Source organism: Camarhynchus parvulus, chromosome 12 (genome assembly GCF_901933205.1).
Source record: "Camarhynchus parvulus chromosome 12, STF_HiC, whole genome shotgun sequence".
Lineage (NCBI taxonomy): Eukaryota > Metazoa > Chordata > Aves > Passeriformes > Thraupidae > Camarhynchus > Camarhynchus parvulus.
In genome coordinates this window covers 20,061,423-20,077,861 of record NC_044582.1, presented here as the reverse complement: position 1 = coordinate 20,077,861, position 16,439 = coordinate 20,061,423, and the positions used below count along the sequence as shown (strand labels likewise).

The 16,439-nt window shown below is 39.3% G+C and overlaps 1 protein-coding gene across 1 annotated transcript; it reads right to left on the bottom strand.

The window, feature by feature from the left end:
* Positions 1-5,864: 5,864 nt before the first annotated feature.
* On the bottom strand, positions 5,865-8,396 carry TRH (thyrotropin releasing hormone). Its single transcript, XM_030956925.1, has 3 exons — positions 8,376-8,396; positions 7,309-7,523; positions 5,865-6,442 (listed from the first exon to the last, which is right to left on the bottom strand). The coding sequence occupies exons 2-3, from the start codon at positions 7,499-7,501 to the stop codon at positions 5,865-5,867; spliced, it is 771 nt and encodes a 256-aa protein (XP_030812785.1). The 5' UTR covers positions 7,502-7,523; positions 8,376-8,396.
* Between the last annotated feature and the right edge of the window lie 8,043 nt (positions 8,397-16,439).

The following is a 16,439-nucleotide window of genomic DNA, read 5'->3' as shown; positions in this document are numbered from 1 at the left end:
CATCTCTTAGGTAACTCCTCCTCTGCCACAGTCAAGGTCCTTTGCAAACAGTAAGAAAGTAAGTGGTAAAATATGTTTGTGAGTTGTGATAACTCTTAACTGTGAATTTTAGGACCTGATCGGTTGCTAAATTGGTAATTGCTACTGATGTCCAAGAGGAGAAATTTCAGTGGGCTGAATTTCGGAATATGGCTGAGAAGGGAGACACAGTTGGCCCCATAGCCATGGCCCAGCTCAATCAGAAATATGTTCCAGTTGGGGTCATCTGTGTTCTTCGACTTCTTGTAATACCTCCAGTACTATTTGGAATGTTTAATAATGGAATCTGACCTCCGCACAGGCGAGGTAAATGCTAATGATGCCTGTCTACTTCTCAGGGCATTCAAGTGGAATGTTTTTCACAAACATAGTGAAAAAAAGGTTTAAAATACCTGAAATTTAACTGCATTGAGTTCAATAGAACAGAGTGGAAGCAGAGTGAAAAATCAGACTGTTCTTCAGAATGTTCTTTGTATTCCATAAATATTCCCTAAACAAAACGGTCACTTAATTTAATTTAATGCTGTTTTCTAAATTTACCTAAATTCAATTTTATAATTTAATGATAGATTTTTTAAAAATTAATTTTAAATTTCCTAACATTGAAATGGGTAGCACAAAACTCATCTTACAAAGTTAATGATCTTTTATTTTAATTTATCAGAGAAGATGTTTTGTTTGTTTGTTTAGGTGGATCTGACCTAAAATTTCCTGTATTTTTTCATTTTGTTCAGAGAACTAAAATATTTTCATGTTGCTGTTCATTTTACCAAAGCTCATATATTCAGTATACTCAAGTTGCTTATACTAAACATTTTGATACATAACAAATCTGTTTAATTGGTCTGTGTAGACAGGATAGAAGCTACATTTCCATGCCAAATCCATGATTTTTACCGTGTTTGCAGTCTCATCAATCCAAACTGACAGCCTCATGGTTTGTAAGAGTGGCAGCTTGTTGAGCCCCTTTTATCTGATTTGTTGATTAACTGCTTCGATACCTGCAAGCCAGTCATTGTCTCAAGTTTGTTTGGTCCCTTAACACTGCTGAATAATCTGTCATATTGGTCCTGAGTGCCATGGAGTGGCAGCACTTACATAAAGTAGGTGAATTATAAAGAGGAGAGATGGGAAGATTCAGAATTTCTTTGCATTTACATTTAATTTAATAGTTTAACTGTAAGAGACGTACACCACAATGCCTGGATTCCATTCAGAGCTCATTTCAAATGTCAAGTACACCACATTTGGGTGCTGTCTCTTCTAGCCTCTCATCTTCTCTTTTGTCTAAAGGCTTGTGCAGCAACTGATGCCCTTCTTGAAGACAGCATGTCTAAAAGCAATAAGTAGAATACCCCCACCAGCTGGTATTTGATAGGGAAAGATTTATGATTTTTTGTAAGGTTGTTGTTGCTCTCTTTTTCAACACCACTTGCTTGTTCAAGTGGTGTTTCAACATCACTTGATCTTTGTCTTGACTGCTTTGACTCAAAGAACCTTTCATAAATTCTTACTATATTTTTCATTTGTCTAGACTTTCCTCCTCTTCCTCTTCTTTTTTCACAAAGCTTCTTCAGACACCCCACACAGTACCAGCTTCAAAATCAAGAGGGAATTCATGGTCAAAACATATGCTTCTCTGTGAAAATTACTTTAAATCAGCCATCATATTTCAGGCAGACTCTTCAGATCAGTTCCCCTAGTTTTCTGTACCAATCAGTCTATGCTGCATCATATTAATTACATCCATTATAGAGAGAAGATGGCAACAAAGTAACTATGGCATGTTGGATTCTCGTTTACCCGCATTCCATTTTGTAGGAGTATTTGTGCAATCTATGAAGTCCAGATTCCCCCTCTTTCCAATGCATATGAACAGGAAGAAAGTGAGGAAATGTAAGCTGTAATTGAGGAAGGTGTTCCTTCAGTCAACCCTTCTGTGGCATACTGCTGACTTGTCTGGATCACTGGCTGTCAGTTCAAACCACAGTGTCTGAAATAAGTTCAAGAGCTGGTTTCACCCTTTGGCTGGGATCATTCCATTGTACTGGTATCTGAATGCCTCGTGTGTATCAGAAACAGGTATCCTGCTCTAGCGTACCAATACAATTTATGGTCTAGTAACCCTCCTTCAGCCAGTGCTCCTTCCATCTTGTGGCAGCAGACAAGGTGAATTGGCTGGTACCTGACAAATATTCTTTCCTTTGTTTCCTTCTTAGTACATACAAGCTGTATTGGTTTCATCAAGGAGACAAAGCACAAATGTCTTCACGTAGGTCTAAAAGTAGTCTTAAGGCAGGTACATTAGCTCATTTTCCTCAAGGAGTTTCCCATCTGGTTTTATTGAAGGTCTCTCTGTCCAGCCTTTCCTCATTACCCTGCAGGGGTGTTCACGCTGTTCTTATCAGAAGGGGAAGAGAGGCTTCTGCACTTCAATGCTAATAGTCCACAAACCCATTTCCTAGAATCAAAAGGATTTGCCTGTCTTCGTTTTTTGTGTCATGTCTCTGTACAATCTAGACCTCACACAGTGTCATCGCTCTTGCATTCTCCACTTGAATTTTTCAATCATATTTTTTATTTATAACTATGTCCTGACCTGACTGATGCTTTAAAGTTGCAGCTGACCCTTTAATGTTAACTGAGTGAGTTACCAGGGAAGCAGTGACTCTACTTCAGCTGTGGTGATGATGATGCTGCTTTCAAAATTTCTTCAACTAATGAGCCATTATAAGTAGTAATAAAGTTGTTTGTTGGAGCCACATGTCCCTCGGAAACACTCAGCCCATGCTAATTACAGTGGGTCAGCAAAGAGGTCAAGGCTCATAAGTGTTTGGGAGGGGGCATTGAACAGTAATGCTGAGAGGTGTTGAAAATAGTTGCAGGGAATGTTCATTATACAGCTGGTTCACATGAACTTTCTCCACCCATTAAAAACAAAACTCATTTTGAAGACACTTGTGAAATCTGTGCTTTACAAATCAAGCTCCCTTATGTCTCAGTAACTGGTAATAATACCCAGATATATGAAACTGCAGTGGAATCAACAAAGAACTCATCTGTGCAAGGTGGGTTTAGTCTCAGTTAGAGCTAGAAATGAGATTTTGCATGACTGTGCTGCCACATTAGAGCCATTGCACAGCTTTGCTCTGTGGAATTAATTCATACTCTGCAGATTTTGCTACTGACTTCCATGACCTTTGGACCAAGTCTACTGCTGGTTTGTTCTCATTCCTGAAGAGCCCCAGCCTGTCTGACAGACAGATAGAGCACTTCCTCAGGGAACAGTGCAACTGTAAGCCCTGGTTCTGCAGTTGTCGCAGTGTGAGTGACAGAGCAAAGCTAGTTACTTGTGGATGTTTGCATGGCTATTAAATTCTCCTAAGTTCTAATAAAAAGTGACAGTGAGGGGAAGGTGTACAATAAAAATAAGATGATGAGAAAGAGATGTGCAATTAACTAATTCTTATGTCATAACTAATCAGTATATTTGTATCTAAGTTGTTCATATTGCTAAGAAATTGCACTATATTTACTATTCAAATAAGCATGGCATAATAGGATAAAAGCTGTCTATTTTCTGCTTAGTTTCTTAGCCAAATTCCAGAGTCAAAAAGCTTTTAAGGCGTAGATAAATCTGACAAATACTTAACTTTGAACCTGTGCTTGTGTGTGCTTCATATTCACAAAAGTGAAATCCCCTGTGGTAGTCAATGCTCTGAGAATGATGTCCGTAGGAGAAAGAGTGTACTTGCCTGTTAGTATGTCTGCAACACTGCAGAAAACAGGAAGAAATTAATAAATAGAGGTGAAATTTTCATGCAGATACTGGAAGAAAATGTCCTTTTGATTAAAACAAGAATCTGGACATTTTGAAATACTGTAGTGAGTTAAAAAAAAAAGAACTTTTGAAATATGTAATCCTTGCTGTAACCCACGTTTACCCAATTGGTATTTTTTATTTTCTGTTTTTCACTTATTTTGAAGATTTCATAGCAAGTAGTGTTCCCCAAGGTTTAAGAAGCATTCATTCACTGCCAAAAATGGTATATGAAATTATATTCTTCAGATAAATCAGTTTTTCCCTGATAAAATGCAAATGAAACATTTTAGAAAGCATCATATACAGAAAGTATGCTGGAGGAAGTTGAAGTATATGGAATGTCTGCACCTATTTTCTCTAAGGGTTTCAGCACTTCTTTATTAGAAGCCCCCTGTCAATAGAAGACGTCGGTCCATTGTCACATACTGAACATCATATTACCTCCAAAGTTAGAAATTGTTTGAAAGACCACATGAAGTGTTGATCAGCCTGTGAGCATCTAACTTCAGTGAAACTTGTGAGATGATGAATTATTTTTCTTCAGGGTAGCTAAACTGATTTCTGCAAAGCTGACTTCTGAAACTGAGGAGGAGTTCCAAGTCAGCTAATGTGTCTCTATGATCTTGAGGATGAAGGTTGATGTAAAATATACTCATTTGTTCGTAAACATAACATTTTAGCAAAATACTGATGTTCTATAACCTCTTTGAATGTACAAGAAGTGATATGAGTAACACAGTGTGCTCAGTAACTGCATATCAATTGCAAAAATCAGTAAATCTATTGTTTAGACCCACAAACAGGAAATCAGCTTCTTGTCAAGTTTCCTGTGAAGTGTGTGACACAATTGATGTGAGTTTAACCTAGATGCATAATTATGTGTGTCATACAGGTGAAAGATCTTAAAAGGGAGCCTATCATCCTTCCACTTCAGTAATGACATAGTTTTAAGTACAAGCATGTGCTGACCACCAGCATGCAAGGAGATTGTACATAGAAAAATACCGTTTGTTGTTATTTTGTTTAGCTTGAGTTGGTTGTATGTTTTTCACATTATTCCAGTGTGTTTGCACAACCAATAAGGACACCAGAGTTGACTATTCTTGTTTATTGAATAACTCATATCAAATAAACACTTTTGGAAGTCTGACCACAGAAAGTAAAAGCATTCCTTTGAGAGAAGAAAAATCAGAAATCCTCACTGAAAGAGAAGGATCTCTTCTTGCTTTATTATTAAATGCCTGAGGAGAAGGCATGATTTCAAGTGGCATGACTGAAGTGTGGACACACCAGGGTGGGAGTTCTTGTGTGGGCTGTACACAGTCAGGGGGGGTCACAATGTGTACTTGAGATGTTCAGAGATGCATTAACCATTTTCACTCTGTAGCCTCTTAGGTGAAGAGAGTTTTCCTGTGCCAGTTCCAAGACAAACTATGAAGTCACTAATTTATTTTGTTCCCGTCGAAACTGTTCCTGTCTCTCTATAGTGCTTTACTGTCTGGACAGATTGTAGTGTACAAGGACTCAGGTGTCCAGAATGTTATTATTTAGAACTGAAAACCTGCTGTATTTAATTTTGAAACAATTGCCATATGTTCTTTTTTCTTCCTCACTATTTACTGATTTCACTGATGTGAGAGGAAACCATATAGTTACTCTACTTCAGTAGCGTCAGAACAGAAATTTAAGAGCCTGTTTTATTCATTTAGGAACACGCAGTTGGATTATTTTGGAGTCTGGGCTCCTAAGAAAATAAGCACTCTTCCTAAAGTGGGGAAATTGAAGATTCTCAGTACTTGCCTGTTCCATTCAGATGGGTTCTTTAGTTCCTTTGCTTTAAGTGTGTGACAAAGCCATTAACTTGGATGGGGGCATTAACACACTGAAAGGTGGGTGCAGAGGTCAGCAGCAGGAAGCCAAAAAGAAGTGAACGGGATGTTTTGGTGATTTGGTGATTTTGGCAGTTTACTTCACCAAATGCAAGTGCTACACAATTATTTTCTCATTCCTCTGTTTCACTTTCCCATGCTGATCTCTTTCCTGGGTGCTGACGCTTTTCTTCTACCCTGTCTCTGCTAACATCTTCTACTAAATCAAGCAACAACTTGCCTTTGTGACAAGTGAATGACTCCTGAAAGCTGCAGGGACCTGTGTCATCTGAGCCGTCAGAATTCCAGTACCTTTTTCCAGGATGCTGGCGTTTCTCACCATATACATCTACCTCATAATTCCAGCCTCTTTTGCTGGGACGCTGGTGCTTGTACATCGGATATCTTCTGCCTGGATGTTCTCTTTTAGATAACTCATTCATGTAGGTTAGCTGTGCCCTAGGGCTGTATGCAAACTGATCCAACGGTGACTTTCTGCTGGGAAGCTGTTGCCTTTTCAGCTCCAGATAGACATCAAGGTCATCTTCCATCTCCCTTTTTCCTGGATGCTGCCTCTTCTGAATGTCTCCATAAGCTGTCTCTTCCTCAACATCTCTTTTCCCAGGATGCTGTCTCTTCTCCAGAATACTTAGGTACTTTTTCCCAGGGTGTTGTCTTTTGGAAAGCCGTTGTAGCAGAGGGGCATTTGATTCTGTCCAAGGAAAAGAATAAGGTTAATAAAACCCCATAATCTTCCCTAAGGAAGTTGTAATAGGAATTTGTGGAGCAGAATCATAATCTGTTGCTTTTTGAAAGCCAACTCAGTATTTCCAGCTACCAGTTGTAACACTATTAGTATATCTTACTCATTCTTCGGCTCTTTTTAATATTTCAGTGCTTGGATCAACACAACCAATTCTCAGCATTGATGTGAAGAAGGAGAATGGCTTTTCCTGTGGGCACTTGGGGCCAGCTCGTCTTCCACTATGGAAGGACCCAGTGCTCCTATTTGCTGGAAGGCACCTCTGTGCTGTTTCTTGCAATCCCTGAGTCTGATCTTCCGCTGCTGTGACAACTGGTAGCAGAGCATCTACAAGGTGGGAGATAGATGTAGACACTGGAGCAGCCTCTAGCATTCCCAGCCATGGAAAAAGCCTGCCTCTGTTGGGGGGTAGGAACCAGTGGATCAGGGCAGTAGGTGAATGGCAGCACCCCCACCTCGAATTTGCATTAAGTGCAGGGTCCACAGCTGCAGAATGTCCTTCATGGGACCTCTCAGAGCTTCACTAGGGAAGTACCTGCTGGACAAGCAGGTTTTCTGTGACAAGCTTCTACCTTTTTATTATGCAGCAGCTGCTTAGTGATAGTACAGCCTTTCCTGAGCAAAGAGATCTTAGAAAAGAAAGCATCTGTGAAGAACTGTCTGTCAGTGTATTGTGGCAGCCCTCTTATCCTTCCCTTCCCCTTAGTTCCAGTGCTAAGTAAGAAGATTAAGATCTGGAAATCATACCTTGGATCTAATGATCTCGGTCAAGTGCTATGCTATTACCAAATGGGTGTCCCCAGTGATATATATACCTTTATTAATCTCTTCCTCTTCAGCTTTCTTGAGGACAGACTGGAGAATGAGGCTTTCAGATCTCTGAAGGATGTCATCCAGGGGACTTTTTCCTATGTTCTCACTCTCCTCTGGAAGGAGATGTCCCCCATTGAAGCAAACACCACACGAGGTCAAGCAGAGGAGTAGCAGTGGCAGCTGGATGGATGGCATTGTGGGACAGGGGTTCCTGCAACTTCCATTGGACAGAGAACAACAGGGGAGGAGGATGGAGCAAACAAACCTAGCAATAACTGCAATATTTGCAGACACTGAAAAACAAATATGGCACTGCTGTAGGGATTGAAGTCTCTTAGGGTCTTTCCTCATTTCTGTTATTAACCTCTCCATTTGTTTTTTATCCTTCAAAGCATCTAAATTCTTCATAATTAAAATCGGGTAGTTGTTCATTTTTCTGGCAGAATAAATATGATATGAACTTCCTGAGGCACAGGTCATTCTGAAAAACAGTGATTTTACTCTGCCTTCTGTCAAGAGGCAAACATAATTTCCCCCTTGAACTCTGTATGCACAAGGTGTAGACAGCTATCTCCATCAGGCAATTCCCTTTGTTAAGAGTTAATTTTAAAATGATACTGAGATTAGCAGCACTTCCATTCCACCCTTAGTTATAGGCAAACCTAAATAATCCACTAGTTTTTTGCTGTCTTTTTCTATACATTTAAAGTAGCCATGTGCTGGATATTTGTCAGGCTAAGAAGACAGCTATGCTCTGTGTGGCAGGGAGATTTCTTGCATGGAAACAAATGAGGGAAGTACCTTATATTTTTTTCAGAAACATAGTAATAATTGTATCCTCTATTACCTCTTGCCCGGATACCAAGTGTTTTCCTATTTCTCCTAGCTAGCACTGAATTCCTAACATGCTAAGGGATTTATTTTACAGTAAGCAGAGTTCCTTCAGTAGAATGGAATACATCTTTAATACTACTGTAGCTGTCATTTATCTTATATCTTCAGAACATAAAAGAAATGCACAATTTTATGAAGTCCTACAAATTTCCCAAATAGAAAATTAGTTCATTACCTTTTTTATTGGCAGGTTTTTATCAGTTCTGATCAAATCCTTGAGTAACAGCCCTAAGAAAATCACATAGTCAATTTGACTCAGAGCAATCTTTAGACAGAAAGGTAAAATCCACTAAAAAGAAAATTATTTGATAAATTACCTGATTTGTAGTTTCAGATTTTTGCTTGATGCATCTGCCAAGTCCTTTAAAGCTGTTTGTGCACCTGAGCTTCCGTTGCCCTTTTGCTGCTGCAGGCACACGGAGTGTCCAACAGAAGCGTTGCTGTGTGCTCTCTGCAGGGCTCACGTCTCTGTACTTATAGTCTACTGCCTCTGGACCCTTTATGCAAACAGCTCTGAGGTAATTTAGGGGATATGATGTGGGGTTTTTTTTGTTTTGGGTTGTTTTTTTTTTTTACTGCTCTCAGAGAGCTGCATTTTTAATGCATTTAAGATTCACACAGTTATCTGCTGGCCTCCATAAATCCATGCTCGGCTCCCAGAAACCATTATTTTCCCATTCTCTAAAGAGATTATGTTGAACTTTATGTAACTCAGCATAAAGAAAAGGAGGTTTTCTTTGCTTAACAAAACCAAGCTTGTTTGTCCTCTATTAAGCATGTGTTTTGGAATAAAAGTAGAGAGGTAGATAATTAATTAGGCTAGGGAAGAAAGACAATGGCAAAAATGTAACGGATTAGATTTAAGTAAGTGTATACCCTGGGTTCTTATTCTGAATGACACTATACAGTTTCTGGCTCACAGTTCCATATTTTTTTGGCATAGGCTTCCACAGAAAGTATTTTAGAATATGAGGTGCATAGCATTAAATATTAAAACATGTTTGTGTTGCTGCTATGTGCTTCAAAAAGCATTATACAATTGTGACTTGAAATAAGACTCCCTGGCTTTAACCTGTTGTCTACTTAACATACTGCTCCACACAGTACTGCTCATACAGGGGGGAACAACTCCTTGGAATTTCCTAGGTGTAGGAACTCCCTAAGGTCTCTCAGGTACAACACCTGAGTTTAAACAGTTACTGTATTGCCCTATGAAAGTGGGCATCGATGAAATAGGAAGCTGCCCGGTTTCATTCTCCTTAAAATCCGCTTCTTGACACACTTTTGAGCTTACTTTTAGAGAACATGTGTAAAGCACTGTGTTATAATTACATCCCCATGCAAAGCTCCTCAGCAGGTGCAAAATTATATTCACAGTGCAATGCCCAGGACTTCCAGCCTGGCCAGCTTTGCCTCTTTGCTCAGAATTATTTTATCTTATTTTGGACTTATTTAGTAGTTTTAGTGCTTTGTTTAAAGGAAGAAACTTAAAATTCAGCACCTCAGAGAGTTGGGGTTTTTAATGAAAAATGTCCTTTTTCTATTTCACAGCTGGAAAACTGTCTGATTTTAATATGATATCCTTTCTTTTAGAGTTCTGTTTTGCTTTTTTCCAGCTACATTTTTTCAGTTTCATTTCCTCTACAGGTGATTTTTCTATTTAAAAGATTTCTGGAGGTTTGTTTTATGAGTGTAAAGGTTCTTTCCTCCCCCTGACTGCAGAATTACTCATGGCACTGCAATGAATTCATGGGTAGGAGGGAGAGTTTGTTTCCTCAAACTCCAGAGTGTTCCAAGCTATACTTTTTTTGTCTTGTCAAAAATACATTGACACCCCAGACTTGCCCAGAGCTTCTGTCAGCACAGAGTTTGGCTCCCAGTCCACATCTAAGTCTGTGGTAGGTTCTAGAATTGCACAGAGATGTTGAACTTCCACATTTCACATCTAAATACAGCATTTCAGCATCACTGTGATTCTCAATCCTTTGTCCAACTGCTGTATCTTATCACAAGTGTATCAAGTCCCTTGATCTTTTGCGTCAGATCAGTTGAGGAAGTTCCTGAATTTTCTTTTAAACATTCTCAAGGGCACCCCAGCTTCTCAAGGTGCTTCTAAATGAAGAAACTGGGAGGCAGACAACTCCTCCAAAACCAGAGTCAGACCCATACACGTGATCTGTGAGGACTGAGGTCTATGTTGCTCCCCTCTCCAGCTTGCGTGTTACATGTGTTGCTGACTGCAGTCACTCACCATGTGGCACCAGGATCCTGGTGCCTCCACTTGTGCTGAGCACTTGTCCAGCTCAGTGTTGGTGTTCATAGCAGTGGGGCCTTCACATTGGGGCTGTCACTGGCCACAGAGTTAGTCCCTAAAAAGATCTCAAAGGGGAATAATGAGAAAATCTGCTGCTAACCCTAGTCTCATCTCTGTTTTAAAGAATATAAACATGTTTTGTACAGTTAGTCAGCCATGAGTTGGGCAGAAAGTTCTCCTTGGCAGATTTTTGAATTTCTATATCTTATTTTGACTGCCTTGCTCTTGTCACTGTCAGAGATAAGTAACTGAAGTACATTGCTCATCTTTAGTATAGTCATCCCTCCAGGAATCCTGAAATATAGAAGTTGTTATGGGAACTGCTTTTCTTTACCTATAGGAATAAAAAATACTCTTGTTTGGAATCTATGGCTCATTGCATTTGTTATCAGTTTCACTAGGAGACACTGAATTTTAAGTGGTTTGCCCTTTGTCACAGATCCGTAGTTTTAGAATTAAGAAGTTAGACCAGAATCTGTTCTGGTCTAAAGTTAGCCTTTCTTTATAGAAAATAGGTTTGGTTTCTGGTAGAACCTCACAGGACACACATCTTTCCCATTTAAAAGGTTACCTACATGGCATTACTTCTGTGTGCAAGAATGAGAGAAATACCTTCACTGACTACTTAAGGCATCCAATTGATTTTTATTAACTGTACACTGTCACTAGGACTGTAATTTTGATCTTCTCATCTCTTTAAATAACTTTAACCTCTTGGATATTTCCTGAATTGTATTTCTTGCAATGACTGCAAATCTAAGCTGTTCTGTCTGAACTTCCTCTTGTTAACAGTGCTGTGAATTAGGAATGACTTGTTTGCTAACAGAAATGAGAGTCAAATCAGCTATTTTGTTTTCTCTGGAAAATGTAAAAGCACAGTTTATATCACTCCTCCCTGTTTGTTCCTTGATTGAACTACTCAGGCAGAAAATTAGGGAGATGGATATCAGTAATAGGTGGACAATTCTCTCTTTCCATGTGATTTCTTAACATGATCCTTCCTGCATAAGAACGGGTAAATAGTTTGCCCTGGAGAAGGATGTATTGTATTTTTGTGAGAGGTGTAATTCCAGCTTTTCTTCATTTTGATTTTAATGACATCGGAATGCCAGAGTATGTACAGCCACAATGATCTTTAGACGGTATATTATTAGACCCATAATATAGTTTTACAAGGGAGGCAAGCCTTCAGGAGTACAAACCTTTCTTAGGCCCAAGGAAATGCATTCATGTCTGAAAGTTTGTCTCTCCTCTTAGAATTAAAAAAGGACTTGTGATCTCCCAGAACTGTCAGCTTTTTGTGGCAATAGATGTCACTAGAATAGAAGATATTATACCTAATCTACAAACCTTGTATTAAATATTAATAATTAATGGAGGCAGAGTTTTAAGCAACTTCTATCTGCTAGTCCCCAAAATTCATTTGCTAAGTAAATGGACCTAGACAGTTCTGAGTGGATGTAATGACACATGAAGGAGGTTTTTGAAATGCAGCCTACTGCGGTCACCACCAGTATTAGCAAAAGTGATCCCTTTGTGTAAACGTACCCAGCAAGGGGGGCTTCACTATGGGCAGCAGATCAGCTTATCATAGGCCAGCTGGTTTTGCTGCAAGTCATCACAAAACCAAAACCCTTGAGGAATAATAAGGACAGCTTTCCTATTTGTTTTCATTAGCTGTGAATATAAAATCTAGGAGGGGAAACGAAGGTAACTCATCTATCATGTTCTCTTTCTTCCAGCACTGAGCACCCACCACAGTACTTCTCTTGTGGCCTAGTGCAAAGATCTGTAGTGGTAAACACTTGTTTATGATGTGAGCTCTGTGGCCTTTTGGAGGTGAGCTTTAATTACAGCCAGGGGAAGAAATTGGGCTGGAGAATCTGGTGAAATTATTAGAAGCTCTGCTGGCTGATGTTGAATGGCACTTGAAGCATGACCTGAACATGGTAAGGACGTGTAAAGGATTCCTTTTGAAGGCTGTGTAACCTTCAATTGACACGTCCTTGTCAAAAATTCCAGAAATGGCAAAACCTTTTGCTCTGACTGTAAGGCCCAGACTTTCATAGTTCTGCAAACATAAAAGTGTTGAAGCCTAATTTTTTGAATTCATTGAAACTAATAGAAAACCCTTTGAGGAAACTTAATATATGGAGAGATTAGGCCTTCTGTTTTAAATAATGAGTAGGATGAGTATTGAAGGAGATTGAGAACATTTATTTCTTTGTGAGGAAGCTCTTAATAGAATTACTGAGTAAATTCCACATGGAACACATACACAGCTCTCCTCATCAATTTCAATCCAAAAAGGGAACTATTATATTAGAAGGAAAGGGCAGTATCCCACATATCATTAAAACTATTGCCAAAAGGTGTATAAATAACATGTTGCTTGTCTCGGCTAAATAGTTGTATTGTTCATGAGGAAGCAAAGCCAAAGCATTATGACATTAATGCCACATATTGGTTAACTGACAGATTTTTCAATATTAAACAGCATATTAGGCAGCCAAAACTTGACAGGCTTAATTGTATACTTAAGAGTCAGACTAACTCACAGTTTATTCTTTCTGGGAGGGTGGCAGTTTGGAATTAAAGATCTCAATAGATTCATTGTAGTGATTCTTTATTTTGTAATTATCTCCACAATGTTTATGCAGAATCATTTCTATAGTTTTCTAGTCAAGTGAACCCTGTGATTTGGGAAGAAAATTGCCATCATCAGAAAGAATATTTCTGTGCCCTTGTTTCAGGCATAGTCCAGGATCTTTCAAAACAAATGTCAGTAAATGAAACAGACATGGCTCTATGCCTCCAAGCATCAAAAAAACCTTCCAGCTCCCCAGCCTGTTGTTTTTTCGCAGCTACTGAAGACATGACTCAAGATCTTCTTCACTTCCAACAGTCATCAGATGAAGCAAATTTACAGCTCAGTTCACCTTGCCAAAATACTATGTTTGAACTGGGGCGAATTTCATCATATAGCAAGAATAGATTTGGGGAAATTAGATTTAGAATGGTAGAAAACATTCAGCTTACTTTTCAGAAGCAAGTCTGATTCACACTGTGAGGTAAATTGCAAAGTCAGTTGGATGGTTGTAGATAGAAGATCACTACTTCCATAGAAATTAAAGAAGTGACATGGTGATGTGCTTGCTCTGTGCCTGTCCCTTACAGTCACTGCTAAGACATACTAATTATGACAGAGAAGCCATAATTTGGTGTGAAGAGATGGAAATTTGTGAGGTAGAGTTTCTAAGAGATTTAGTGTTTGGCACCAAGTGTTTGAAAGTGCTGATTTGGATTTTGAAGTCCACAATCCTCAGCTTGCAGCCAGTACTCCTGTCCAGTTCACTAGAAGCAATCAGCAGAGAGCATATTTGGATAGTCTGCCTGCCAGTCCTGGCTGGTTCAGTTGTCAGGTACAAGGCTCCAAAGCTCCTGAAGGCTTGACACAAATGGTGCATCCCCAGTGATTGGGAATCAGAGAGCACAAGTTAAGAATAGGACGTAAAAGCAGAATGAAAAGTTCCAGAACTGTTCCTTGTGCCTCACTGTAGAACATCATCCTCTCAAAATTTAGATATTTCTATAGCAGCTTTTAAAATTAAAGACGTGTATATCTTATTGTTGCGTTTGGCTGTTGTAAAAGACAACGTTCAAAGTTCATTTAAAATTATTCTGTAAAGTGACCTCAAGCCTGGCTTTAAGGATGCAGCACAAATATGATTTACCCTTAACTTGTATAAGTTGATGTGCTAAGAAAGGGAAATAGGCCCGTGGCAGGACCACCTCAAAAAGGCCGATGTGTTTGTGCCTATCTATACACAACACCTAAGAACTGCTCTTCTACTGGAGGAGCACCCTGGAATCAGACGTAGAGAGGAATTTTGAACAGGAATCTAGTTTAACTAACAAAGTTAACTTCTGGTACCAGTCATGTCAGCTGATCTGGTTGAATTAGGTAACAGTCCAGGTATTGCTCCTTCTCCTCAGGTGTTCCTGTCTGCCTGTGATGATGAATGTGTGTAATGCTGGATTTTACTTATGAACCGTTCCTGTCTATTCTGTCTAGTACCTTTGTCTTTCTTAATAGCTACTAAGTTATTTGGTCTACTCATTTTGTGAGGGCTTAAATTTGCTGACCATGTTCCTGCAGTAAGATTAGACATTTTATCTTTTCAGCTACTCATTTTAAGAGTCTTGTAGCACAGCAACAGTGAAGATCAGAATCCTGTTGTCATAAGTACTATGGTGAAGTAAAATCTGAAACTGTCTTCCCAAGAGAGTTAGAATGAAATCTAGGTGTATATGCATACCTCTCCATGTGCACCTATACCTATCATGCATCTACACATGCACCTGGAGGTGTATGAAATGATGAAGCAAGAGGGTGGGGTAATCATGTCAGTTGCGTTGGCCATAAATATGATATTTCAAGAATTTGGGTAGCTGTAAATCAGCATCAAGCTAATCAGGACCAGGTTACAGTTGATTTGTGAGCTTTGCTACAGTATTGAAAAAGGATGTGAAAGAAAGAAGACAGTCATTTTATCCTGGCATGGATTTCCTCCCTTTCGTAAGAAGAGGCTTATAAGAAAGCTGGTCACTTGCCATTACCAGAAGGATAAAGACGTGCAGGTTTTGCTGTCTGATTCCAGCACAAGCCATTTATAGGATGGTCTTAGCAAATACTAATGATATAGTTTACTCTTTCTAGTATTGTCCATTAGTCTCACTGTGTCTGCAGGGCACATGGCTACAGGAATTTTTATTCCTGTCACTTGCAACCATTACTAACGATACCAGTGAAACTGGAAGCTCTTACTTAGAATCCAAGCCTTCACTGTAGCAAATATATGGATTTATGGCACTAGAGGTGTGGCTGGAAGACAACTGGGAAGTGCTACTGCCTGTACTTGACTAACCACAGAAGTCACCAGAGATCTGGTATGCTGCCATGTGTGCCTTGTGTAGAGCACAGTAGGTTGGGAGTTCTTTCCTTGGTGGATTGTGTGAACTAACTGGTTAATATGAGGGAAGTTTACGGAGTACTCAGTATAGAACTGCTCCCTTGCCCATTGTGCACAGTCATTTAGATGGAGCTTGATGCGCAGCTGAGAGACTTGGAGTGGAGGGAAGGTCTCCACAACCAGTTGCTCAAGACCATTTTCATATTGTACTATGAGCTACATAACAACAATGACCTTTATCTAATTTGCACCTTTATAACTTTTATAGTCATTGTAATAACGATAGACTCTTCCACAGGTGCTTAATGGGTTTGTTTACGAGCAAACATCATAAAGTGAGAATCAATAGGTATTCAGATGCCATTTTAGGGGCAGGAATTGCAATTATTGAACAAATACTAGATATTATTCTTTATGGGACAATAAAGACGCACATGAGGTCAGTGACGTATCTGCTGAGACCAGGAGTAGTATTGATTTTTAGAAATAGCTTCTGTGATATTCTTGTGGATTTCACTTCTCATCAGTCCAGCTGGCAGACTCTGCATCTCAAGGGAAGCTGAGTGAATGAACATGTAGCACTGGAGTAAAAGTTCCTTGAGTCATTTAACACCAGCTTCTGCTGAGAAGACTGTGAGGCACAAAGTCTGTGTGCCTCCTAGGTTTTGTGTCATTCTCTTCCCCTGGGTGTTTTCAGCAAAGCCTGAGCATGAACAAAGATACATTTAAAAGTAGCTGGAGAATGGTTTGCAGATGCAAACTACAGCATGTATGTTGTATTTTTATAAGCACCAAGCTGAGAGACCACATGGTTATTTGATTAGAATGGAGCCTGAGAACTGAGCTGATTTTTTTTCTGTCTCTTACATTGAATTGCTCTGTGATTTTCAGTGACTCATTGAGGAAAAAATCCAACTGTAGTTAAAATCACAGTCAGACATTTCATAGACGG

Coding starts and splice junctions, on each gene's coding strand:
- TRH (XM_030956925.1), bottom strand. CDS start 7,501: ATGCCATCCATCCAGCTGCCACTGCTACTCCTCTGCTTGACCTCGTGT. Junction 6,443..7,308: donor AGAGGAAGAGATTAATAAAG/GTATATATATCA, acceptor TTCCTTGGACAG/AATCAAATGCCCCTCTGCTA.